This window comes from Scyliorhinus canicula, chromosome 1 (assembly GCF_902713615.1).
Source record: "Scyliorhinus canicula chromosome 1, sScyCan1.1, whole genome shotgun sequence".
Lineage (NCBI taxonomy): Eukaryota > Metazoa > Chordata > Chondrichthyes > Carcharhiniformes > Scyliorhinidae > Scyliorhinus > Scyliorhinus canicula.
The window spans coordinates 295869571-295897373 of NC_052146.1; the positions used below are offsets into that span (position 1 = coordinate 295869571).

The 27803-nt window shown below is 46.6% G+C and overlaps 1 protein-coding gene across 2 annotated transcripts in view; it reads left to right on the forward strand.

Moving 5' to 3' along the window:
* Window positions 1-27216, forward strand: part of LOC119975816 (5-hydroxytryptamine receptor 1B) — a 48084-nt gene extending 20868 nt beyond the window's left edge. For both annotated transcript variants that reach the window (XM_038815693.1, XM_038815700.1), the window contains exon 3: window positions 25396-27216. In XM_038815693.1, coding sequence (XP_038671621.1) covers window positions 25396-26724 — 1329 coding nt within the window. In that variant the 3' untranslated portion in view covers window positions 26725-27216. The remainder of the gene's footprint in view (window positions 1-25395) is intronic.
* The last annotated feature ends 587 nt before the right edge of the window (window positions 27217-27803 follow it).

A 27803-nucleotide genomic window follows, 5' to 3' on the forward strand; every position in this document is an offset into this window, starting at 1 on the left:
CTGAGGGAAGCACAATAGCCCCTTCTTGGATCAGCCTACAATATTAATACCAGGAATTGTTACATTCAGTCATCGTAATCTTCCTCCCAGGAAGTCAGGTCAGCACAGGTAAAACCAACTGGGTCAAGGAAAAGATTCTGACGAAGATGGTGTTCGCTGTTCCCAGAGAACCGAAACAAAATCAGACCCGTTTACCCCTTTCAGCAGAGGTGAAACGTCTGACAAATAGCTAAGCCAATCTACCCAATATGGAAGAATGAGAAACAATAGAATAGAACAATAGAACATTGCAGCGCAGTACAGGCCCTTCAGCACTCAATGTTGCACTGACCTGTGAAACCACTCTGAAGCCCATCTACACTATTCCCTTATCATCCATATGTTTATCCAATGACCATTTAAATGTCCTTAATGTTGGCGAGTCAACTACTGTTGCAGGCAGGGCATTCCACGCCCTTACTACTCTCTGAGTAAAGAACCTACCTCTGACATCTGTCCTATAGCTATCTCCCCTCAATTTAAAGCTATGTCCCCTCGTGCTATCCATCACCATCCGAGGAAAAAGGCTCTCACTGTCCGCCCTATCTAATCCTCTGATCATCTTGAATGCCTCTATTAAGTCACCTCTTAATCTTCTTCTCTCTAATGGAAACAGCCTCAAGTCCCTCAGCTTTTCCTTATAAGATCTTCCCTCCATACCAGGCAACATCCTGGTAAATCTCCTCTGCACCCTTTCCAATGCCTCCACATCCTTCCGATAATGTGGCGACCAGAACTGCAGACAATACTCCAAATGCGGCCGCACCAGAGTTCTATACAGCTACAACATGACCATGGCTCCGAAACTCAATCCCTCTACCAATAAAAGCTAATACACCAAGAATCTTACCGTTAGCCCACTACTCTGTATTCCTGTTACTCCTTCCAAAATGAATCACCTCACACTTTTCTGCATTAAACTCCATTTGCCACCTCTCAGCCCAGCTCTGTGGCTTATCTATGTCGCTCTGTAACCTGCAACATCCTTCCGCATTGTCCACAACTCCACCGACTTTAGTGTCTTCCGCAAATTTACTCACCCATCCTTCTACACCCTCCTCCAGGTCATTTATAAAAATAACAAACAGGACTTTGATCTTGTTTCATTCAAATCATACTGGACATTCTTACAAGAGATTGCTGTGGACAGAGGCCTAGAGAATGCAAATTGCCAGCAGAAACAAACTGTTAAAGTGGGCGGCGCTGAGCCAACCAAGCCAATGAATTAATTTGAAGTTTGACAGCTGTAGGTTGCTTAATGTAACAGGGAGATACTTGGTTGGAGAGAAGAATGTCAAGCGCCACTTCGCAGACAAAGCCTCACTTGTTCCATTTAAAAATACAACATCTGAGATGCCATCGCAATCTGTAAAAGATGTTGTAACATATAAAAGGGAGTGCGTTATTTTTTTCATTGAAACACAGCCATTCCGCCAGTTCATTTTGAACTATCCTGCCCCAACATAATAGAACAATGTCGCTCAAAAATGCTCTTGTGTTGATGCTCACTCATTTAGATAAAGTGCATCCACTTCAGGAAGCAATTTGTGTGGATATATAAATGCTGGTGAATCACACCCAGCTAAGTATCCTTGTGCAGAGGCTGTATTTAACCAGGATTAACATCTGGAAGAAAGTGCAAAGGGGGGAGGAAGAGAACAGAGAAAGAGCGACACTCTTAACACTACTGATCTCTCCACTGACTTAATTGCGTCACTCTTTACCGCTGCACTTTGCACTGCGCTGTGTGATGTTCACTTATACCCAAGGACTTGTTGCTCTTCCTCTGTCTTGAGATGAGGCACTGCAACTTTCATTAAGGGTTGGTCTTATTCCATGTTTGACCAATTTTCTCCAATGAATTAGTTATCTCTCTGAGAAATCTGATTCCTTGAGGAAAGCTAGAATCTAACCTTTACAAATTGGGTTGTTTTAAAGATGAAGTAGGAGGTTGGAGCATTGGTTGTACAGTGGTACCCACGATGAGATCCTGGAGTCACTTTTAACCTGCCTTATTTGAACATACAAAATTGGAGCAAGAGTGGGACATTCGGCCCCTCCAGCCTACCCAGCCATTCAATAAGATTTTGACAGATCTGCCTGGGTTTCGAATTCCATGTTCCCATCTACCCCCGATAAACCTTTGATTCTCTTGCCCCAACAAGAATTTTATCTACTTCTGCCTTAAAAATATTCAATGATGCCCCCCTCCCCCACCTCTACCACCTTCTGAGGCAGCGAGTTCCAAACTCTCAGAAACCCTCTGAGGGAAACATTGATGGCTCTCAGTTGCATTGTGGTGCTTCTGACTCTTCAACTAAAGCCCACTTGCAGTACGATTGTTATTAAAGCCACTTAATGGGGAGATTTGGATGATGACTCTCCTCAAGATGTCAGCAAGTAATGCATGCATGTTGAACTATGCCATGTGGGCTGAGTGGGCTGTGCATCTTCAGGATCACTTATGCAAAGTCCATTACAATTTGCGAGCAGCTATCGACTTGACTATTCCAATGCTCTCCTAGTTGGCCTTCCATCTTTCACCCTTCATTAACTTCTTTAAAAATTAATTTACGGGATGTGGGCATCACTGGTTAGGTCAGCATTTATTGCCCATCCCTTGCTGTCTTTCAGGAGATGGTGGTGAGTTGCCTTCTTGAACCGCTGCAGCCCCTGAGGTGTAGGTACGCACACAGTGCTGTTAGGGAGGGAGTTCCAGGATTTTGACCCAGCGACAGTGAAGGAAAGGCGATATATTTCCAAGTCAGGGTGTTGAGTGACTTAATAATAATAATAATAATAATTGCTTATTGTCACAAGTAGGCTTCAATGAAGTTACTGTGAAAAGCCCCTAGTCGCCACTTTCCGGCGCCTGTTTGGGGAGGCTGGTACGGAAATTGAACCCGCGCTGCTGGCCTTGTTCTGCATTACAAGCCAGCTGTTTATCCCACTGTGCTAAACCAGCCCCTTGGACCTGGAGGGGAACCTCCAGGTGGTGGGGTTCCCAGGTATCTGCTGCTCTTGTCCTTCTAGATGGTAATGGTCGTGGGTTTGCAAGGTGCTGTCTACGGAACCTTGGTGAGTTTGTGCAGTGAATCTTGTAAATTGCACACACGGCTGCTACTGTTCGTCGGTGGTGGAGGGTTTGAATGTTTGTGGAAAGGGGGAGCAATCAAGTGGGCTGTTTGGTCCTGGATATTGTTGAGCTTCTTGGAGCTGCACTCATCCAGGCAAGTAGAAAATATTCCATTACACTCCTATGCCTTGTAGGTAGTTGACAAGCTTTGAGAGGGTTAGGTGGTGAGTTACTCGGGGTAGGAGTCCTAACCTTTGACCTGCCCTGGTAGCGACAGTATTAATGGGGCTAGTCCAGTTCAGTTTCTGACCAATGGTAACCCCCAGGTGTTGATTGTGGGGGATTCAGCAATGGTAATGCCATTGAATGTCATGGGGCGGTGGTTAGATCCTCTCTTGTAGGAGATGGTCATTGCCTGGCACTTGTGTGACATGAATGAATTGAGCTCATCATAAACTCTCACCACCAGGCACCAAGTTCCATTCACCCATTCCACTATGCTGGGGCTGGATGACTTGCAAAGCTCCAATTTAAATTTATCACCCATGATTTCAAATCCTTTCAGGGCCTAGCACCTCCTTCTTTGTAATATCCTCCAGCCCCACACCTTCCTCATTGACCAAACCTCTGGTCATCAGTCTTAATATTTACTGCTGAAACGTGGTATTAAGTTCTGCTTGATGACACGTTTGTGGAGGGTCTTGGGATTTTCCGCTGCATTAATGATGCTATGGGAATACCGATTGGGGGTGACGTTGTTGTTTAGAACATTCCTAATGGTACCTTAGCTGTGCAGAGGTCGAAGAGTTGATAGCCAGATAATTTAAGTGAACCAGTTAATTCGTATTGTTTTGTTCAGCACCTTACCATTATTAAAAATGTTAAGAGAAATATATCCACATCTGTGGGGCAGCACGGTGGCACAGCGGTTAGCACAGTTGCTTCACAGCTTCAGGGTCCCAGGTTCGATTCTTGGGTCACTGTCTGTGTGGAGTCTGCACGTCCTCCCCGTGTGTGCGTGGGTTTCCTCCGGGTGCTCCGGTTTCCTCCCACAGTCCAAAGATAGAACATAGAACATAGAACAGTACAGCACAGAACAGGCCCTTCGGCCCTCGATGTTGTGCCGAGCAATGATCACCCTACTCGAAACCACGTATCCACCCTATACCCGTAACCCAACAACCCCCCCTTAACTTTACTTTTTAGGACACTATGGGCAATTTAGCATGGCCAATCCACCTAACCCGCACATCTTTGGACTGTGGGAGGAAACCGGAGAACCCGGAGGAAACCCACGCAGACACGGGGAGGACGTGCAGACTCCGCACAGACAGTGACCCAGCCGGGAATCGAACCTGGGACCCTGGAGCTGTGAAGCATTTATGCTAACCACCATGCTACCATGCTGCGGGTTAGGTGGATTGGCCATGCTAAATTGCCCGTAGTGTCCTAAATAAGTAAGGTTAAGGGGGGGGGGGGGGGTTGTTGGGTTACGGGTATAGGGTGGATACGTGGGTTTGAGTAGGGTGATCATTGCTCGGCACAACATTGAGGGCCGAAGGGCCTGTTCTGTGCTGTACTGTTCTATGCTCTATGTCCTCCCCGTGTTTGGGTGGGGTTCCTCCGGGTGCTCCGGTTTCCTCCCACAGTCCAAAGATATGCAGGTTCGGTGGATTGGCCGTGCTAAATTGCCCCTTAGTGACCAAAAAATGTGGGGTGGGGTTGCTGGGTTACGGGAATAGGGTGGAGTTGTGGGCTTGGGTAGGGTGCTCTTTCCAAGGGCCGGTGCAGACTCGATGGGCCCAATAGCCTCCCTCTGCACTGTAAATTCTACGATCTGTCTAAGCCACTGCAGAAACCCAATTCTCTAATATCTGCATAGTGGCTGGCACAGCAGGAGACCATCCGTCCCATTATACTTGTGCGGGTTCGATGAAAGAGCTATCCAATTAATTCCAGTCACCTGCCCTTTCTCCACAGGCATCACTCAAATCAACATCACTTCAAATAGATTCTGGTCATTACCCCATTGCTGTTTATGTGATCTTGCTGTGCACAGATTGGCTGCCACATTTTTAACATTACAACAGTGACATAGAACATAGAACATTACAGCGCAGTACAGGCCCTTCAGCCCTCGATGTTGCGCCAACCTGTGAAACCACTCTAAAGCCCATCTACACTATTCCCTTATCGTCCATATGTCTATCCAATGACCATTTGAATGCCCTTAGTGTTGGCGAGTCCACTACTGTTGCAGGCAGGACATTCCACGCCCTTACTACTCTCTGAGTAAAGAACCTACCTCTGACATCTGTCCTATATCTATCTCCCCTCAATTTAAAGCTATGTCCCCTCATGCTGGACATCACCATCTGAGGAAAAAGACTCTCAATGTCCACCCTATCTAATCCTCTGATCATCTTGTATGCCTCAATTAAGTCACCTCTTAACCTTCTTCTCTCTAACGAAAACAGCCTCAAGTCCTTCAGCCTTTCCTCGTAAGATCTTCCCTCCATACCAGGCAACATCCTTGTAAATCTCCTCTGTACCCTTTCCAATGCTTCCACATCCTTCCTATAATGTGTCGACCAGAACTGCACGCAATACTCCAAATGCGGCCGCACCAGAGTTTTGTACAACTGCAACGACCTCATGGCTCCGAAACTCAATCCCTCTACCAATAAAAGCTAACACACCGTACGCCTTCTTAACAACCCTCTCAACCTGGGTGGCAACTTTGAGGGATCTATGTACATGGACACCGAGATCTCTCTGCTCGTCCACACTACCAAGAATGTTACCATTCGCCCAGTACTCTGTCTTCCTGTTATTCCTTCCAAAATGAATCACCTCACACTTTAAACTCCATTTGCCACCTGTCATCCCAGTTCTGCAGCTTATCTATGTCCCTCTGTAACTTGCAACATCCTTCTGCACTGTCCACAACTCCACCGACTTTAGTGTCATCTGCAAATTTACTCACCCATCCTTCTACGCCCTCCTCCAGGTCATTTATAAAAATGACAAACACCAGTGGCCCCAAAACAGATCCTTGTGGTACACCACTAGTAACTGGACACCAGTCTGAACATTTCCCATCAACCACCACCCTTTGTCTTCTATCAGCTAGCCAATTTCTGATCCAAACCGCTAAATCACCCTGAATCCCATGCCTCTGTATTTTCTGCAATAGCCTACCGTGGGGAACCTTATCAAACGCTTTACTGAAATCCACATACACCACATCAACCGCTTTACCCTCATCCACCTGTTTGGTCACCTTCTCGAAGAACTCAATAAGGTTTGTGAGGCCCACGTGACCACACTTCAAAAACGAACTCCGTCGTCTGTAAAGCACTTTGGGGATATCCTGAGGTTGTGTTCGATGCTATATAAATGCAAGTCTTTATTTTTCATATTTGTAGAGAGGTTTCCTTGCGTGCCTTGGTATGAGCCAGTCCCCCATTATTATTAATACCAGAAACATAACAGGCAGGAAATTCCTGCAAAGGAACCATTTTCTAATGTTTCTTTTCTATGTGGAAAAGAGGTAGATACTTCCATCGTTACGGGGTTGGCTCCCTGCCTCCACTTGTTATCTGGAGCGGGTGCCAATCCCCTGACCATGTGCTGTCAGGGAAACGGGGTCAGTGTATATGTAAATGGTTGGGAACTCGAAGCTAGAGTTTGCTGGAATTTATTTTTCATCAGTCAGTGGGTGGCAAAGTCACAAGATGAACAATTTCATCACCAACAACTCTGAATTAGCGCACATACAGCTCATTCTCACATCGCAAGAAATCATTTGTAGCAAAAAGCAACCGGCGAGGTTGTGGGAATTTGTTTTATTATTTGTTTGCCGGGTGGCTGGGCCAGTATTTAGTGCCCATTCTCAATTGCCCTCAGGAAGGTGGTGGTGAGCCGCCTTCTTGAACCGCTGCAGTCCATGCAGTGTAGGTACACCCACAGTGCTGTTAGGGAGGGAGTTTTGACCCAGCGACAGTGAAGCATCGGCGATATATTTCCAAGGCAGGATGGTGTGTGGTGTGGAGGGGTACTTAGTGATGGTATTCCCAGGTATCTTGCCCCTCAAGATGGCAGAGGGTGTGGGTTTGGAAAGTGCTGTCAAAGAAGCGTTCAGGAGTTGAGTTGCTGCAGTGCATCTTAGTAGATAGTACACCCTGCTGTTACTGTTCGTGGGTGCCAGAGGGAGTGGATGTTGGAGAGGGTGATAGGTGCCACTCAAATGGGCTGCTTAATTCTGGATGGTGCTGAGCATCTTGAGTATTGTTGGAGCTGCACTCATCCAGGCAAATGAGGAGTAGTCCATCACACTCCTGACCTGTGCCTTGTCGATGGGAGAACAGACTTCGTGGTGTCAGGAGGTGAATTATTCTCCACAGTATTTCCATTTAATATGTCAAAACGTAGATCTGGGGAAACTATTTTCTCCGCTGTGGGAATGTCAATGAGAGGATACAAGACTGCAATTAGCGCTGGGCTCTTCAGGAGGGAAACCAGGAAGGACTTTTTCACACAAATGGAGTGGAAGTCTAGAATAATACGACTCAAAATGCTACGGATACTGGTGGACAATTGGAGCTCTCAAGACTGTGATTGATAGAAACTATGTTGGGTTGAGATATCAAGGGACATGGAGCCATGCCTGGTAAATGCAGATGAGATACAAGTCAGCCGTGATCTAACTCAATGCTGGAGAAAGCTTGTGGAGCAGAATGGCCTCCTTCTGCATATTTCAAAGAAAAAAACCTCCCATATGCAATATATTTCCAGTGTTCCTTCAGAGGTTAAACCCAAGGCCTTTGTGTGGACAACTTTTCAAGGTGGTGGAGCCACCAAAATTGTGAATTGGGTCCTTGTCCTGCAATGTCTTAATTTTAAAATTCTCATCCCTGTTTTCAAACGACTCCCTATCTCTGTAACCTCTTCCGGCGCCTCAACATCCTGAGATCTCTGCGCTCCTCCAATGTAGGGGCTGGTTTAGCACACTGGGCTAAATAGCTGGCTTTTAAAGCAGACCAAGGCAGGCCAGCAGCACGGTTCGATTCCCATAACAGCCTCCCCGAACAGGCGCCAGAATGTGGCGACTCGGGGCTTTTCACAGTAACTCTTCATTGAAGCCTACTTGTGACAATAAGCGATTTTCATTTCATTTTTCACGTTGACCTCTTGTGGGTCCCTGATTTTAATTGTCCCATCAATGGCGGCCACGCCTTCAGCTGCCTGGGTCCTTAAAGTGGGCGGTGTGGTAAAACAGTGGTTAGCACTGTTGCTTCACAGCTCCAGGGTCCCAGGTTTGATTCCCAGCTTGGGTCACTGTCTGTGCGGAGTCTGCACGTTCTCCCCGTGTCTGCGTGGCTTTCCTCCGGGTGCTCCGGTTTCCTCCCACATAGATATGCAGGTTAGGTGGATTGGCCATGATAAATTGTCCTTAGTCTCCAAAAAACTTAGGTGGGGTTACTGGGTTCCGGGGATGGGATGGAGGTGTGGGCTTTGATGGGGTGCTCTTTCAGGGGCCGGTGCAGACTCGATGTGCCGAATGATCTCTTTCTGCACTGTAAATTCTAAAAAAGCTCTGGAATTCGCTCCCTAAACCTCTCTCCTCCTTTAAGACACTCCTTCCAACTGCTTCCTCTGGCGGTTAACTTCTCAGGTGGTTTGATGTCAGATTATGTTTATGAGAGCGCCTTGGGACGTTTTACTGTGTTAAAGACAGTATCTATATCCAAGCTGTTTTATTTTAATTGTTGAAACAGCTAATGAGGAAATGCAGGAAGCTTTCTGCAGGGTGCTGAATGGAATATAATCAGAAACCACTTTATAAAAAATGAGATTCCGCTCATTAAACAAATGGGGAATATTATATGGGAGTGGAAGCAGGGGGCATCTGCCAATTCCTGATACTGAAAATATAATGTTTTAATTCCCACACTTTTTATTGTCTATGAGGGCTTTGAGAATCTGGGGCGGGATTCTGTGATCTCGTGCTAAATTGCCCTTAGTGTCCAAAAAAGTAAGGTGTGGTTACTGGGTTACGGGGATGGGATGGAGGTGTGGGCTTGGATGGGCGCTCTTTCAGGGACCGGTGCAGACTCGATGGGCCGAATGACCTCTTTCTGCACTGCCGTTGCGTTTCTCGACGGCGTCAACACGGCCTCAGGATCAGCAATTCTGGCCCCTACAGGGGGCCAGCACGGCACTGGAGCAGTTCACGCTCCTCAAGCTGCTGATCCCCGCGTCGACTGGGCGCCACGGGTTCCGCTGATGCACAGTGGCACTGGTGCCAACGCGTACATGCGCAGTGGCTTCCTTCAACGCGCCGGCCCCGACGCAACATGGCGCAGGACTACAGGGGCCGGCGCAGAGGAAAGGAGGCCCCCAGCCAGAGAGGCCGGCGCCGCCGATTGGTGGGCCCCGATCGCGGGCCAGGCCACATCGGAGGTCCTCCCCCCCCCGGTCAGACTGCACCTTGACCCTTCCACGCCGAGTTCCCGCCGGCTGAGAGCAGGTGTGGATGCGCCAGCAGGACTCGCCGTTTCCACGACAGCTGTTTGGCCCATCCTGGGCCGCGAATTGGCGGGCCGGCAGCGTAGAGCGGCCACCGACCAGCGCTGTGCCAACCACACTTGCCGCTGATTCTCCGCTCTGCAGAGAATGGCATGCCGGTGTCGGGGTGGCGTGGTGCGATCGCGGGGATTCTCCGGCCCGCCCCATATCCCTTTTTCAAGGTGATCAGTGAATTCTCCAGAGTCAGGTTTTTTTTTTACAGTGGGTTCAGATTTGTCCTTTGTCCTTGCGTGCTCTTCCCTGTGCGACGCACAAACAGCAGCTTATACCTCCCTGAATCTGTGAGTGTATTTGGACCCAGGGAGCGGCAATGGTTTCGTTAGCGGGGGTTTTGAACAACATATTATTAAACAGCCGAATCTTCTTTGAACCTGTAAGATCGGTATATGTATTCTATAGAAGCACAGAAGGACTGGAATGGTTACAGTGCAGGAGGAAGCCATTCAGTCTGTCGAGTCCGTACTGGCTCACTTTGCAGGAATAACTCAGCTGATTCCATTCACAGGCCCTTTTCCCCCGTGGATCTGCACATTCCTTCTCTTCAGTTAATTACCCAATTACCTTTGAAAAGCCACGATTGAATCTGCCTCCACTGCAGTCTTGGACAGTGCATTCCAGATCCTCGCCACCCCTCTGAAAGGAAGTCCCCGTATATCCCCATATATTTTACTAATCTATATATTATACATGCATAATGAATAGCATATTATATGAAATTAATCTATTTATTTTATATGTTTAATAAATAATTATTTAATGCATGTTAGTTATGTATTGGTCAGAATACTCTGGCCGTTGGAATCTCTGTTCCCACTGGCAGTGCCCCCCCCGGGGCCGGGTCATAACTGTTTTCTAAATGGGGAAATGAGAAGCACAAAGGGACTTGGGTGTCTTTATTCATGATTCTCTTAAGGCTAACGTGCAGGTTCAGTCGGCAGTTAGGAAGGCAAATGCAATGTTGCCATTCATGTCAAGAGGGCTAGAATACAAGAGCAGGGATGTACTTCTGAGGCTGTATAAGGCTCTGGTCAGACCCTATTTGGAGTATTGTGAGCAGTTTTGGTCCCCGTATCTAAGGAAGGATGTGCTGGCCTTGAAAAGGGTCCAGAGGAGGTTCACAAGAATGATCCCTGGAATGAAGAGCTTGTCGTATGTGGTATGGTTGAGGACTCTGGGTCTGTACTCATTGAAGTTTAGAAGGATGAGGGGGGACCTTATTGAAACTTACAGGATACTGCGAGGCCTGGATAGAGTGGATGTGGAGAGGATGTTTCCACTTGTAGGAAAAACAATGTCCGACTAAAGGGACCATCCTTTAAAACAGAAATGAGGAGGAATTTCTTCAGCCAGAGGGTGGTGAATCTGTGGAAATCTTTACCGCAGAAGGCTGTGGAGGCACAATCACTGAGTGTCTTTAGGACAGAGTGTTATGGGCCAGGGTTTAGAGAACCACAAAGTGTATCATGGAGTTCACCTGACCCACAACTTTTAATAGATTGTGGTGTGGGGAGCACACGGCCCACTCTAGAGATAGTCTTTTCATGGCAGAGAGAACAACAGTACACCTGCTTTGTCTGGCTTCAGCTCCAACACTGAAACAAAACCAAAAAAGCACAGACACACCCAAGCTGTTCTCAAAGTGAAACTAAAAAGCAGAGCCAGAGCTCAGCTCCACCCACACTCTGACATCACTGTAGTAACATGAGCCACCAAACATTTCTTAAAGTGACATTCTCATGACACCTCCCCCCAAGGAAAAAAACCCCATCAACTTCAAGATGGTTTCATTTTTCACCTTTTCACTATCCTTTAAGAAATGCACACAGTAAATATACTTTTTTGTTTCAAAAAACAACACACGCAAACAGGTATAATAATATAGTCCATTTCTGTTCTTCCTCCAACTGGAATCCCTCTCTATTGACAGTCTGTTTGAACAAGAAGGTCTCTGCACAATCTGTCAATTTCTCTACGCCTCTGCGTGTCTCTTTAAAGTCAGATACTTTAGTTCAACCTGATCACAGAGTCCCTTATAATTCTCCAACACATGAGCATTGGTTATCACAGCTTTCAGGCCGTCAAATGCCTGTTGAAACTCCACTGTCCACTGAAATTTTTAACGTTTCTTCAGCAAGTCCATCAGTGGAGCAACCACGCTACAAAACATTTGCACAAATGTTCGATCAAATCCACTCATGCCAAGAAATCGCATTATTTCCCGTTGTGTCGAGGGTATCGGAAACTCCCCAGTAACTTTTGTTTTCACATCCTGTGGAACCATTCGACCCTGTCCGATTGTATGGCCAAGGAAAGTGACTTGGGCTTTTCCAAATTCACTTTTGGCTAAGTCTATCACCAAGCCCGCCTCGTGAAGTCGATCGAATAACTCCATCAGATGTTTTAAATGTTCTTTCGATGTCTAGCTAAAAATGATCAGATTGTCGACGTATACCGCACAATTAGGTAATCCTGAAACGACTTTGTTAGTTAACCGTTGAAATGTGGCTGGGACGTTTTTCATGCCAAATGGCATAATTGGTATATACCATCTGGAGTCACAAAAGCTGAAATCTCCTTCGCCCTTTCGGATAAAGGTAAGTAACCTTTAAGTAAATCCAGTTTGGAAATAAAAGCTGATTGTCCCACTTTCTCAATGGAATTCTGCAAACGTGAGATAGGATAAGAGTCCGTTCTTGTAACTGCATTAACCTCTCTATAGTCCACACACAACCATTGGGTACCGTCTGGTTTAGGTACCATCACTGGGTGAGCTCCATTGGCTGCAAATCACTTCAATTATGCTATTTTTAAGCATACTCTCAATCTCTTTGTTAACCTGTGCCAATTTTAAAGGGTTAAGTCGACATGGATGTTGTTTGATTGGAACAGCATTTCCCACATCTACATCATGTATAGCCATTTTAGTACTTCCCAATTTATCTCCACAAACTTGCCCATGTGATATCAATAACTCTTTCAGGTCAGTCTGTTACTCTTTCAAGTAACTCCCCCAAAATCCTTTTAGATGTAATATTACATACTGGAATGTCCTCTGGAAACCTAGTAGACACATCCATTATCGTCAAAAGATATTGATTCCCACTTTTCGTTTTAGGAAGCGGTCCTACGTAATCAATTCGGACCCTTGTAAAAGGTTCCTCCAATGCTGGAATGGGTATTAAAGACACTGGCTTTATCACTGCTTGAGGTTTCCCTATCACTTGACATGTGTGACATGATTGACAAAATTTAACTACATCTTTATGCAGTCCAGGCCAATAAAAATGTTTTTGTATTTTAGCTTGAGTTTTCCTTACTCCCAAATGACCTCCCACTGGTACCTCATGTGCAACTCGCTACACCTCCTTTCTATAACCTACCGGCAATACTACTTGATGAACTTCTGCCCACTTTTCATCCGCCTGCATATGTAAAGGTCTCCATTTTCACATCAAGACATCACTTTTACGGTAACAACACTCTGGTATACACTCAGATTCCTCTTCCGTATATGCTTTCTGATACATCCGTTTTATTTCTATATCTTTTTATTGTAACCCCGCCAATTTTCCTGAACTAAAAATATCCGCCTCATCCTCCACCTGTTCTTGTTCTTTTTCAACCATTAAATCAAAAATTGTTTCTGATAATTGCACTCCAACTTCATCTTCACTCTTTGATTACTCCTCTTGTCTTAACCTGTGACTTTGCAACCTTGTCACTACATAATCCGGAAAAATCCCAGGATATTCATCCTTCAACACTTCAGTTGTCTGATTTTCCACTGGCTTATCAACCACAGTAGGCATCACTCCCACCTGCGATCCAGCTATATCATTACCCAAGATAAACTGTATTCCTGGACAAGATAGTTTCTCTATTACTCCTACCATTTCACCACTCTTCACTGGACTTTCCAACCTTACCTTATATAATGGAACACTGCAACTCTCAACCTGAATTCCACATATTACCACCTTTTCTGGCAACATTCTTCCCAAACTACATAACTCCTCCCTATAAATGGACAAACTGATTTGCTTCAGTTTGCAAAGAGTTGTAAATGTGAGTTCACTGTCACATCCTCACAGAGCAGAAATGCTGGGAATGTGAAATTGTTGCAATATATGGATAAATCACAATCATTATTCTTCCGGGTGCTCCGGTTTCCTCCCACAATCCAACGATGTGCAGGTTAGGTAGATTGGCCATGCTAAATATCCCATAGTGTCCAAAAAAGGTTAGGTAGGGTTCCTAGGTTACGAGGGTAGGGGGGAGGCATGGGCTTCAGTAGGGTGCTCTTTCCAAGAGCCGGTGCAGACTCGATGGGCTGAATGACTCCTTCTGCACTGTAAATTCTAAGATTCAATGATTCTCTGTGATGAGATTCCTCAGCACCACTTGAGAATGAGCAGAAGAGTTCTAGCCTGGTGTCCTGCCCAACTTTATTCAGTAACCCACATTTCTGCCTCTACGTCTTATTCCTAAAAGAAAATCATCTGGTGATTCCACATTGTTCTTTGTGGAGGCTTGCTGTTTTCAACTTGTCTTCTGCGCAATATATTTGGGGTGGCATGGTGGCACAGTGGTTAGCACTTCTGCCTCACAGCGCCTGGGACATAGTTAAATTCTAGCCTTGGGTGACTGTGTGGCGTCTGCACGTTCTCCCCATGTCTGCCCGGGTTTCCTCCGGGTGCTCCGGTTTCCTCCACAGTCCAAAGATGTGAGGTTAGGTGGATTGGCCATGCTCAATTGTACCTTAATGTCCAAATTGTTAGGTGGTGTTACTGGGTTATGGGGTTATGGTGGGGGCATGGGCCTAGGTAGGGTGCCCTTTCAGAGTGCCGGTGCAGACTCGATGGGCTGAATGGCCTCCTTCTGCGCTGTAGGGATTCCATGATTCTATGAATAGTTATAACCCAGCAGGATGCCATTGGCACAATATGTCCATGCTTCATCTCTGCAACAGCAACCGAGCCACCCTACTCGTCTGCCCTTTCGGTTGAATAAACTTGGTTTGTTCTCACTGGAACAACGGAGGTTGAGGGGTGACTTGATAGAGCTCTACAAAATTATCATAGGCATAGACAGAGTGGATAGCCATATTTTCAACACTTTATTCACCTTGCCAAACAAACAACACCCCTGGTATTTCATAACTAGAGAGGCACCTGCTAAATAAACAGCCTATTGTGCCAATTGCTGGATAAAACCAGCAGGGTCCTGGTGTTTTCCCAGGCTTTTCCCCAGGGTAGAGGGGTCAATTACTAGGGGACATAGTTTAAGGTGCGAGGGGTAAGGTTTAGAGGCAAGTTTTTTTACACAGAGGGTAGTGGGTGCCTGGAACTCTCTGCCGGAGGAGGTGGTGGAAGCTGGGACGATAGTGACGTTTAAGGGGCATCTTGACAAATACATGAATAGGATGGGAATAGAGGGATATAGACCCAGGAAGTGTAGAAGAGTTTAGTTTAGACGGGCAGCATGGTCGACGCGGGCTTGGAGGGCCGAAGGGCCTGTTCCTGTGATGTACATTTCTTTGTTTGTTCTTTGTTTCCCATAACCCAGCAATTTATAAACATCTCATTAGATAATTAATCAATTAACGTTTCAAAGCCTTGACTGAATCTGGCTCCACCATATTCTCAGGCAGTGCATTCCAAATCCTAACCACTCGCAGCATGAAAATATATTTCCTCATGTTGCCTTCATTCTTCTGCCAGTCACCTTAAATCCATGTCCCTCAAGTTCTCGACCTTTCACCAATGGAGACAGTTTCTCCCTATCGGCTCTGTCCAGGCCTCTCGTGATTTTGAACACTGTTATCAAATCTCCTCTTCACCTTCTCTTCTCCAAGGGGAACAACCCCAGCTTCTCTCCAATCTATCCGCATATTGTATGGCGAAGGCCCTTTCCAGAGAGACGGGCGATGGCCCCCATTGCCCTCAGCCTGGGAGGCTGATAGCGAAAGAAAGAGCCCACGAGGTCCAAGGAAATTTGGCAAATTGGATCCAGAATTGACTGAGTGGTAGGAAGCAGAGGGTGATGGTCGAGAGGTGTTTAAGAGCAGGGAGGCTATGCTGGAACTGTATAAAATGTTGGTTGGGCCGCAGCTTAGAGTATTGTGTGCAGTTATGGAATGCACATTATAGGAGGAATGTGATAGCACTGGAAAGGGTGCAGAGGAGATTTACCGGGATATTGCCGGGGCTGGAGAGTTTTAGTTATGAAGAGAGATTGGATACACTGGGGTTGTTTTCCTTGGAGCAGAAGAGACTGAGGGACATAGATAGAGTAGACAGGAATAAACCTTTCCCCTTGGTGAAGGGATCAATGACCAGGGGGGATAGATTTAAGGTAAGGAAGTTTAGAGGGTGGTGGGAGTCTGGAACTCACTGCCTGAAAGGGCAGAGACCCTCATAACATTGAAGAAGTATTTAGTTGCGCACTTGCAATGCCACGTTTTACAAGGCTCTGGGCCAAGTGCTGGAAAATGGGATGAGAATAATTAGGCAGTTGTTTTTGATCAGTGCAGATGTGATGGGCTGAAGGGCCTTTTCTGTGTTGTTGGCCTCTATGACACTATGACAGCACAGGCTCAAAGGGCCAAATGGTCTACTCCTGACCCTATTTCTCAGGACGTTATGTAGCACTTCACAGCCAATAAAGTAGTTTTGGAATATACTACCTGCTGCACTCAAGGAATCAATGGAACCAGTTTGCACAAAGTAAGGTCCCTCGATTGACAATGAAATATATGACTGTTTTAGTGATGGATAAACAATGGCCTGGACACCAGGTGAACCCTTTTGCTCTTCTTCAAACAATGCCAGAGAATATTTTTTAGCCACCTGAGGAGGCAAACGAGGCCTTTGGGTGCAATTCAGCGGAGTGTTTAATGGGGTGTTTCTCGTCGGTTGCAGCAAGGGAGGCCCCCTAGGAACTCCCCCCCCTGCCCCCTCCCCCAGGGCAATGGGCTCTGTTGTACAGTAGTTTCTCGGTTTCTACATTGTAAAATTGCTCATTTTTAAAATCGGCATTACCTCAGGTCTATTTATCACTGCTGTATTGTTTGCTCTTGCTCAACACTACAGCCCCGGTGCTGTCTCACTAACTAGCTGCCAGGTAATGTGCTTTTCTGGACAAACACAGTGTGTAAATATGGCACTGAGCTTTCCATTAGCTCCAATTATTTGAATCCATTCAAACTCAAATGTAACAGTCGCATTTTAAAAATAAAAGTTGTACGAAAGCTCACCTCAGCATGCATTCCCATAATGCTCCTCTTGCAGATTCATGGAATCATAGACAGTATCATAGATTCACTACAGTGCAGAAGGAGGCCATTCGGCCCATCGGATCCGCACTGACCCTCTGAAAGAGCACCCTACCCAGGTCCATTCCCCCACACTTTCCCCATAATCCCAACCAACCTGTACAGCCCTGGGCACTAAAGGGTAATTTTGCACGGCCAATCCACCTAACCTACACATCTTTGGACTGTGGGAGAAAACCGTAGCACCCGGAGGAAACCCATGCAGACACGGGGAGAACGTGCAGACTCTGAACAGATAGTTACCCAAGCCAGAATCGAACCCGTGTGTTTGGAGGTGTCAGATTCTAATATGGGTCTGTTTGTGCACAATATTCCAGTATGTGTCTGTTTGTATACACGTAGTTCCAGTACGGGCCTGTGTGTGTATTTGATTCCAGTACAGGTCTGTGTGTATATTGAGCCCAGTACGGGACTCTGTGGGGGCGGGGGGGTGGGGGTGGGGGGGGGGGGGGGGGGGGGGAGGTGTCAACATTACGCCCTGTATGCTTCACCCGGTGTTATGTGGTTACATTGTGTACCTTGTGTTGCCCTGTTATGTATTTTCTTTTATTTCCGTTTCCTTTTTTGTGTACTTAATGATCTGTTGAGCCGCTCGCAGAAAAATACTTTTCACTGTACCTCGGTACATGTGACAATAAACAAAATCCAATTTCAAGAGCAATAGGCCATTTATCCCTCGGTCTCGCTCCGCCATTCAATAAAATCATTGCTGATCTGATCATGGGTCCATTCCCACCTATCCACAGTAACCCTATAACCCCATTGTTAGTCATGAATATATCTACCTCTATGTTAGAAAGAATCAATGATCCTGCCCCCCGTTCTCTGAGAAGAGAGATTCAAAGATTCACAACCCTCCGAGAAAAATAATTTCTCCTTAACTCCATCTTAAATGGGAGACCCCTTATTTTTAAACTATGTCCCCTGGTTCTAGCCTCTCCCACAAGGGGAACATCCTTTCAATCCGTTCTGTCAAGTCCCCTCAAGATCGAGGGGCTGGATTCTCCAGAAATGGGGCTATGTAGCATTGTGGATAGCACAATTGCTTCACAGCTCAGGGTCCCAGGTTCGATTCTGGCTTGGGTCACTGTCTGTGTGGAGTCTGCACGTTCTCCCCGTGTCTGCGTGGGTTTCCTCCGGGTGCTCCGGTTTCCTCCCACAGTCCAAAGATGTGCAGGTTAGGTGGATTGGCCATGCTAAATTGCCCATAGCGTCCAAAATTGCTCTTAGTGATAGGTGGGGTTCCTGGGTTATGGGGATAGGGTGGAGGTGTGGACCTAGGATAGGGTACTCTTTCCAAGAGCCGGTGCAGACTCGATGGGCCGAATGGCCTCTTTCTGCACTCTAAGTTCTATGATTTCCCCACGCCAGCGTCAAATTTCTGGCGTTTCACTCTGGACTTTCCTTAAGAGAGTCCTGAGCGATTCTCCGACGTGCAGGGGGCTGGCAGGGCCCCGGAGAGTTCCCCGCAGCTCTGACTGTAGATACGGGGCCCCGCACTTCTGGTCGGGAGTACGCGCATACGCACGGCGGAAGCCCGCGGTGACAGCCCCTTGCGACATGGCGGACTCAGCCAGCGGACCTGGACCAGGAAAGAAGGTCCCATTGACTGGCGCCGCACCACTCCATATTATCCGCCCGATCGCCCCCCCGGCCGCCCATAAGGCCCCCCACCCCGGTACTTGATCCCCCCACCCCACACCAGTCCGCAGCTGCCACCTGAGGTAATCGCAGGGGGGAGGGACCTCTGTGTCAATGGCCCCCTACCCGCGCCACGTAGATCACGCACGCACATTCCTGAGCGATTCTCGGGAGACTGGAGAATCACTTCAGCGGCGCCAGGCACAATTTCCGTGCGAACGCCCATTGTCCACCCCTCCGCCGAATGCGATATCAGCGCGACTACTCGGAGAATCCAGTCCCTTATGTTTCAATAGGTTCCCCTCTCATTCTTCTAAATGCCAATGGATGCAGGCACAGCCTATCCAGCCTTTCTTATTAGGCAATGCACTCCCCCCACCCAAGGTAACTGTCGAGTGTACCTTCTCTAAACATTTTCTAACGTATTTATATTCTTTTTTAATTAAGGAGACCAAATCTGTACACGGTGCTCCAAATGTGGTTTCACCAACACACTGTACAACTGCAGCAAAACATCTCCTCTGTTATATTCTACTCCCCTCACAATAAATGACAACGTTTGGGCAGCGCGGTAGCACAAGTGGATAACACTGTGGCTTCACTGCGCCAGGGTTTCAGGTTTGATTCCCCGCTGGGTCACCGTCAGTGCGGAGTCTGCACGTTCTCCCCGTGTTTGCGTGGGTTTCCTCCGGATGCTCCGGTTTCCTCCCACAGTCCAAAGACGTGCAGGTTAGGTGGATTGGCCATGCTAAATTGCCCTTAGTGTCCAAAGAGGTTCGGAAGGGTTATTGGGTTAGGGGGATAGGGTGGAAGTGAGGGCTTAAGTGGGTCGGTGCAGACTCGAAGGGCTGAATGGCCTCCTTCTGCACTCTATGTTCTATGTATGTTCCATTTGCCTTCCTGATGACTTTCTGTACCTGCAGCCTAACTTTTTGTGATTCATGTGTCAGAGCAACCAGATCCCTCTGTACCTCAGAGTTCTGCAATCTCCCTCTCCAATTAGATAATAAGCTGCCTTGCTATTCTTCTTGCCAAATTGGATAAGTTCACATTTTCCTATGTTGTACTCCATCTGCCAATTTTTGCACATTCACTTAACCTACCTATGTCCATTTGTAGACTTATGTTTTCTTCACAACTTACTCTCCTACCTATTTGTATCATCAGCAGATTTGACAATCATGCATTCATTGATATAGATTGTAAATAGTTTAGGCTCCAGCACTGATCCTGCGGCACATCACTCGTCGCATTTATCCCTACTCTCTGATTCTGGTTGGCTAACCAATCCTCAATCCATGATGATCTGTTACCCCTGCACCATGAGCTCTTATTTTGCATACTAACCTTTGATGTGGCACCTTGTCAAATGCCTTTGGAAAACTAAATACAGCACATTCACAGGTTCCCTTTATCGACATTGCTTGTTACTTCTTCAGAGAATTCCAATAAATTCTTCAAACGGGATTTTCCTTTCACAAATCAAGTTGACTATGTCTGATTGCATTGACATTTTCTAAATGTTCGGCTATAACCTCCTTCATTATAGATTCCAGCAAATTCCCTATGACAGATGTTAAGATAACTGGCCTGTAGTTTCCTGCTTTTTGTCTCCTTCTTGAATAGAGGAATTACCTAATTTCCCAATCTGCTGGGACTATTCCTGAATCGAGGGAATTTTGTAAAATTAAGACCAAAGCATTCACTCTCATCATCCAATTTTCTTTGAGATCCAAGAATGAAGTCCATCAGGACCTGGGGACTTGTCAGCTTTCAGTTCCAATAAATGTCTTAGTACCCTCTCCCTGATAATTGTAACTGTTTTAAGTTCCCGCCTCCTTTTCACTTCCTGATTCACAAGTATTTCTGGGATATTATTTGAAAACTACAGCGAAGACAGACACAAAATATCTGTTCAGTTCATCAGCCGTTTTCGGATTTTCCATTATTAATTCCCACTCCCACTCTATAGCTGACCAACATTCCCGACACTTACTCTTTTCCTGTTTGAAGACCTGTAGAAACTCTTCCATCTGTTTTTATATTTCTAGCTAGCCTTCTCTCATAATCTCGTTTTTCCCTCTTTGTTAATCCTTTAGTTATTCTTTGCTGCTCTTTATCTGTGATCCATCTTCTGACCCGCCACTCACCTTTGTGGAATGATATCCTATAAGAGATAGGAACGTGAGTAGGCCTTCAACCCTTTGAGCCTGCTCCGCCATTTATTCATTTATTCGTGGCTGATCTAACACTCATTAAGTCCAGTTTACTACATTATCTCCGTAACGCGTAATTCCCCTGCTGAATCTCAGGCTTCCCAGGGCAAAGAATTCCAAAGATTCCCACTCTTTGAGAGAAGAAATTCTGCCTCAAATCCAGCTTAAATGATCTTATTCTGCGAGTATGTCCTCTGGTCCTACACTCTCCCATGAGTGGAAACATCCTCCCAACATCTACCCTGTCTAACCCCCGAAGAAACATTTCACCTCTCACTCTATAATAATAATCTTTATTATTGTCACAAGTAGGCTAACATTAACACTGCGATGAGGTTACTGTGAAGACCCAACCTGTTTATTCTTTCCTCATATGGCAATCCCGCTATACTCGGGATCATCCTAGTGAATCTGTGTACTGCCTCCAATGGCAATATACCTTTCCTTAAATGAGGGGACCAAAACCATACACAGTATTCTAAATGTGGCCTCACTAGCACCTCGTACAGTTGCAGCAAAACCTCCTTGAAATAAAAGCCAGCATTCCATTACCTTCTGCAACTGTATGCTAGCTTTCTGGGTTTCATGAACACAGCCCCCCCCCGCCCCCATGTCTCAGCTTTCTGCCGTCTATCTCCGTTTAAATAATATTCCACCTTCTCATTCTTTCTTCCAAAATGAGCAATCTCACATTTTCCCACGTTGAATTCCATTTGCCAATTTTATGCCCACTCACTTAAACTGCCAATATATCAGTGTAAGCTACTTATACCCTCCTTACACCCTGCCTTCCTTCCCATCAAATCTGGCATAGTACACTCTGTTCCTTCCTCCAAATCAATAATAGGGCCTGGTTTAGCACAGTGGGATAAACAGCTGGCCTGTAATGCAGAACAAGGCCAGCAGCGCGGGTTCAATTCCCTTACCGGCCTCCCCGAACAGGCGCCGGAATGTGGCGATGAGGTGCTTTTCACAGTAACTTCACTGAAGCCGACTTGTGACAATAAGCGATAATTATTGTAATGGCTATCCGGCCATACATATTTATTGTAATGGCTATCCGGCCGTACATATTTATTGTAATGGCTATCCGGCCATACATATTTATTGTAATGGCTATCCGGCCGTACATATTTATTGTAATGGCTGTCCGACCGTACATATTTATTGTAATGGCGATCAGGCCATACATATTTATTGTAATGGCTATCCGACCATACATATTTATTGTAATGGCGATCAGGCCATACATATTTATTGTAATGGCTATCCGGCTGTACATATTTATTGTAATGGCGATCAGGCCGTACATATTTATTGTAATGGCTATCCGGCCATACATATTTATTGTAATGGCGATCAGGCCGTACATATTTATTGTAATGGCTATCCGGCCATACATATTTATTGTAATGGCTATCCGGCTGTACATATTTATTGTAATGGCTATCTGGCTGTACATATTTATTGTAATGGCGATCAGGCCGTACATATTTATTGTAATGGCTATCCGGCCATACATATTTATTGTAATGGCGATCAGGCCGTACATATTTATTGTAATGGCTATCCGGCCATACATATTTATTGTAATGGCTATCCGGCTGTACATATTTATTGTAATGGCTATCTGGCTGTACATATTTATTGTAATGGCGATCAGGCCGTACATATTTATTGTAATGGCTATCCGGCCATACATATTTATTGTAATGGCTATCCGGCTGTACATATTTATTGTAATGGCTATCTGGCTGTACATATTTATTGTAATGGCGATCAGGCCGTACATATTTATTGTAATGGCTATCCGGCCATACATATTTATTGTAATGGCTATCCGGCTGTACATATTTATTGTAATGGCGATCAGGCTGTACATATTTATTGTAATGGCTATCCGGCCGTACATATTTATTGTAATGGCTATCCGGCCGTACATATTTATTGTAATGGCGATCAGGCCGTACATATTTATTGTAATGGCTATCCGGCCATACATATTTATTGTAATGGCTATCCGGCTGTACATATTTATTGTAATGGCTATCCGACCATACATATTTATTGTAATGTCTATCCGGCCATACATATTTATTGTAATGGCGATCAGGCCATACATATTTATTGTAATGGCTATCCGGCCATACATATTTATTGTAATGGCTATCCGGCCATACATATTTATTGTAATGGCTATCCGGCCATACATATTTATTGTAATGTCTATCCGGCCATACATATTTATTGTAATGGCGATCAGGCCGTACATATTTATTGTAATGGCTATCCGGCCATACATATTTATTGTAATGGCGATCAGGCCGTACATATTTATTGTAATGGCTATCCGGCTGTACATATTTATTGTAATGGCTATCCGGCCATGCATATTTATTGTAATGGCTATCCGGCCATACATATTTATTGTAATGGCTATCCGGCTGTACATATTTATTGTAATGGCGATCAGGCCGTACATATTTATTGTAATGGCTATCCGGCCATACATATTTATTGTAATGGCTATCCGGCTGTACATATTTATTGTAATGGCGATCAGGCCGTACATATTTATTGTAATGGCTATCCGGCCATACATATTTATTGTAATGGCTATCCGGCCATACATATTTATTGTAATGGCTATCCGGCTGTACATATTTATTGTAATGGCTATTTGGCCGTACATATTTATTGTAATGGCTATCCGGCCATACATATTTATTTCTATTTGCACCGCCACTTCACCTGTTTTGTTAGGAATGCTTTGTGCATTTAGGTACAGAACCTTTAGCTCTGTTCTTTTACTATTTTTGTAACCTCCAGCCTTATCTGCTGATACACTCTTTGGAAGATGTGATAAATTAACTCGAGAAGACAAGGCAGGAATGAAAGGTAGCAATAAGGGTCGTGATGATCAGAATGCAGCAGGAAGGCACAGAGTGGATCAGCAAATAAATCTAGAGGTTAGGAAAATAGCAGTTAGCACTGCTGTCTCACAGTGCAAAGGACCCGCGTTCAATTCCAGCTTTGGGTGAGTGTGTGGAGTTTGCACGTTCTCCCCCAGTCTGCGCAGATTTCCTCCGGGTGCTCCGGTTTCCTCCCACAGTCCAAAGATGTGCTGGTGAGATGGATTGGCCAGGCTAAATTGCCTCTTATTGTCCTAATGGCTACTGGGTTACGGGAATGGAATTAGGGCATAGGCCTAGGTTGGGTGCTCTTTCAGAGGGTCGGTGTAGACAAGATGGGGCAAATGGACTCCTTCTGCACTGTAGGGATATGACTAAAGGCTCTGAACAGGATTCTCCGCCAGCGGGATTCTTCATTTCACAGGCAGTGCACCCATGCGCGCGGGTTTCCCACAGCGTGGGGTGGTCACAATGGGAAATCCCATTGGCAGGTGGCAGGAAGAGAGAATCCCTCTGCTGGTGAGGGTACCTCGCTGAGAGACATGTGGCTGGTGGACCGGAGAATCCTGCCCTCTAGATCTGAATGGTCTGCATGCACTTAATGGGTTGAATGGCCTCCAATGTGTTGTATGGCTCTGTAAGGGTTAGGAAATGGGATTGGAGAAGGCAGCCTCCTGTGCCCGTGGGTTGATGAATGTGTCATGAAATGAATTCTAACTTTATTTCACCTGCTCCAATTTTTAGCTACAATTGGGCTTTTTCTTCTTAATCATTTTCCCTCCCCAACCCCCTAAAGGTGCGGATTCATGCAGAGTATTGGCGGCGTTCTGCCACATTGCCCTCAAGGCCATTTTCCTTGAGTAAGTTTATGCCGCTGTAAGCCAAGGTAACCAGATATGACAAGAAACCTGTGTCACCTCAGGGCATGCAGACCAAGTGAATGGTTGCTGTTGCCACAGTGATTGAGAATGAGCTGATGACACCGAATCTCAATGGTTTCCTCATAAATGATGCCCTCCTGGGCAGCATGTGGCGCAGTGGTTAGCACTGGGACTGCGGCGCTGAGGACCCGGGTTCGAATCCCGGCTCTGGGTCACTGTCCATGTGGACTTTGCACATTCTCCCCGTGTCTGCGTGGGTCTCACCCCCACAACCCAAAGATGTGCAGGGTAGGTGGATTGGCCACACTAAATTGAATGGTGGATCAGGTTGGGGTTGAATGGTCTACTCCTGTTGTTTGCAATGATAGGGACACAAATTTGTTTTTCCCTTCATTTTTTCATGGGACAGGCGTGTCGTCGGCAAGTCCATTGCTTGTTGCCCGCCCCTAGTTATCTTTGAACGGAGTGGACTTGCGAGGTCATTTCAGAGGGCAGCTAAGATTCAGCCATATTGCTGTGGGTCTGGAGTCACATGTAGGTCAGACCAGGTAAGGAGGGAAGATTTCTTTCCCTGAAAGGTATTAATGAACCAGGTGGGTTTTTAACAACAATGGCTGATAGTGGTCGCAGTAACTATTACGGAGACTAACTTTATAATCCATCTTCTGCTTGTATTGATCTTTACTCTTCCTGTCTCTGACTGCAGGATCTGTGCCTCTATGTGGGTTACACCTCCTCGGTGTACTGCACGGCCTCGGTGCTCACCCTGGCTGCCATAGCCCTGGACCGTTATCACGCCATCATCGACTGCCTGCAGTACAACTCGCAGACTACGGTGCGGCGGACAGTGGCTACCGTGGTCTGGATCTGGCTACAGTCTGCCATCAGCAGCTGCCCCCCGCTGCTGGGCTGGGGCCGCTTCGGTTACTCTCCGGCTATCTACAGCTGCTCGGTGGAATGGACGGACAGCCTGAGCTACACGGGATTCGTGGCCGTCTTCTCCTTCCTGCTGCCCGCCTCCGTCATGATCTTCTGCTACGTCCGGATAGTAAAGGTGGCCCGGGGACACGCCAAGAGAATTCACCACATGGAGAACCAACTGCAGCGCAGAGGGGGTGGTCGCAGCCCAGGCTCCGAGCGGCCGACATTCTCCCGCTTAATCAGCAGCGTCAACTCACGGATCATCGTGGAGGAGCGTCGGGGCGGCGCCTGCGACCTCGGCCATCACCCTCACGGTAAAAGGTCGGACATCTTCTCCAAGTACAGCTCACCGGGCCGTGAGCACCATGGTGCTTTCCGCCTCTTCCTGGTCATCTTCGCCTTCTTCTGCTGCTGGGTGCCCTATGAGGTGGTAGGCCTGGTGCAGGCGGTGGAGACGGCCCTGCGCGGCAGCGGGCAGCCCTCCCGCATCCCCCCCGGCCTGGTGACCACCGTGCACTGGCTGGCCCTGCTCAACTCGGACATCAACCCGCTACTCTACGCACTGCTCAGCCGGCGTTTCCGCAAAGCCCTGCGGCACTGGCAGCGCCGGCTGGAGGCCAAGGTGCGCCTGGGGGTCCCCCCGCCGGCCTCCCGGTGGCGGGACGAGGAGGAGGAGGCAGGGGGCACTGCCACTGTCTCCCTCTTCCAGGCCGGGCTGCCCTCCAAGCAGAGGAGGACCAGCTCCAACGTCACGGGAATAAGCCAGCTTAGCCCCCGGGAGCCTCGGCTCCAGGTCCGCTCCTGCTCCGTCTTCTCCATCAGCTCCTTCCCCCACAGTCTGCCAGATGAGCACTTGGAGGACTTTCTGACCGCCCAGATCTCCGGCCCGGCTTCAGCCAACTCCCTGGTGTTTGTGCCGCCTGACAGGACATTTGAGAAACACAGAGACTCGAAGGGCGACATTCCCGCCTCTCAGTATTTAAAAGTCCCACAGCTTCCACCAGAGACTGACAGCATCATTTTACCCTCACAAACATTCAGTGAAAAACATCCCTCTACATATGTATTTGGAAATATAACAGTTAAGGTCGAAAACGATGCAATTGACTTGTAGATGATTTACACTTTCAATATTGCCACGTATACTTGAACCTTGTATGCCACTGAGGGAGTTTTCTCTCCTATAAGATAATGGGTACGTCAAAGCAATGAGCCGTTTACATGGCCAGGTATTGACCCAAAGGTGGGATAAACATCACTTTCTGGTACAAAGTGCAGGGTAAGGGCCCATAATCGTTGCACAGGTATGATCCACCACCAGAAACATATTTCACATAGATAGAAGGTCAACAGAGAGAGATAGAGAAGAAAGAATCAGAATAAAGAAAACAATAACAACATGTAAGATTTACAGACAGGAAAAGGCCGACAGGCCCATTTAAAACAATATTTGATGGGATGTGGGCTTTCCTGGCAAGGCTAACATCTGTCTCTAATTCACTGAGTGACTTGCTCAGCCATTTCAGAGGGCAGCCACATTGCTGTGGGTCTGGAGTCACATGTAGGCCAGACCTGGAGTCACATGTAGGCCAGACCTGGAGTCACATGTAGGCCAGACCAGGTAAAGTCAGCAGATTTCCTTCCCTAAAGGACATTAGTGAACCAGATGGGTTTTGATGATTGATGATCATTTTATGGTCACCATTAGCTTCACATTCCAGATTTTATTAATTGAATTGAAGTTCCACCCGCTGCCGTGGTGGGATTTGAACCCAGGTCATTAGCCTGCGTCTCTGGATTACTACTAATCCAGTGAGGTTACCACTATGCTACTGTCTCCCCTCATGTGTGCCTCATATTTACTGCTCACTTGACTCCAACCCCTCCCCTCTTCACCCGCTATCGTATAATCTCCTGAGAGGGACAAACAAACAGAAAAAAGAGCACAATAAGGGAATAAATATTTTGGAGAATTAAACTCGCATCCATCAAGTTTTTACTGAATTCGGTCAAGATCTCAGGGGTGAAAGGGCACAAGCGAACTAACCATTTTTTGGAAGCAAATTCACATTTGCTCCGTGCTGACTGCGTTTGAAACAACCTTGTGACACTTCAAACTCGCCTCCAGTCCCACACAGACAGGCTTCCTCCACACTGCATAGATACTTAGAACATGTGACATGGTGCCATTTT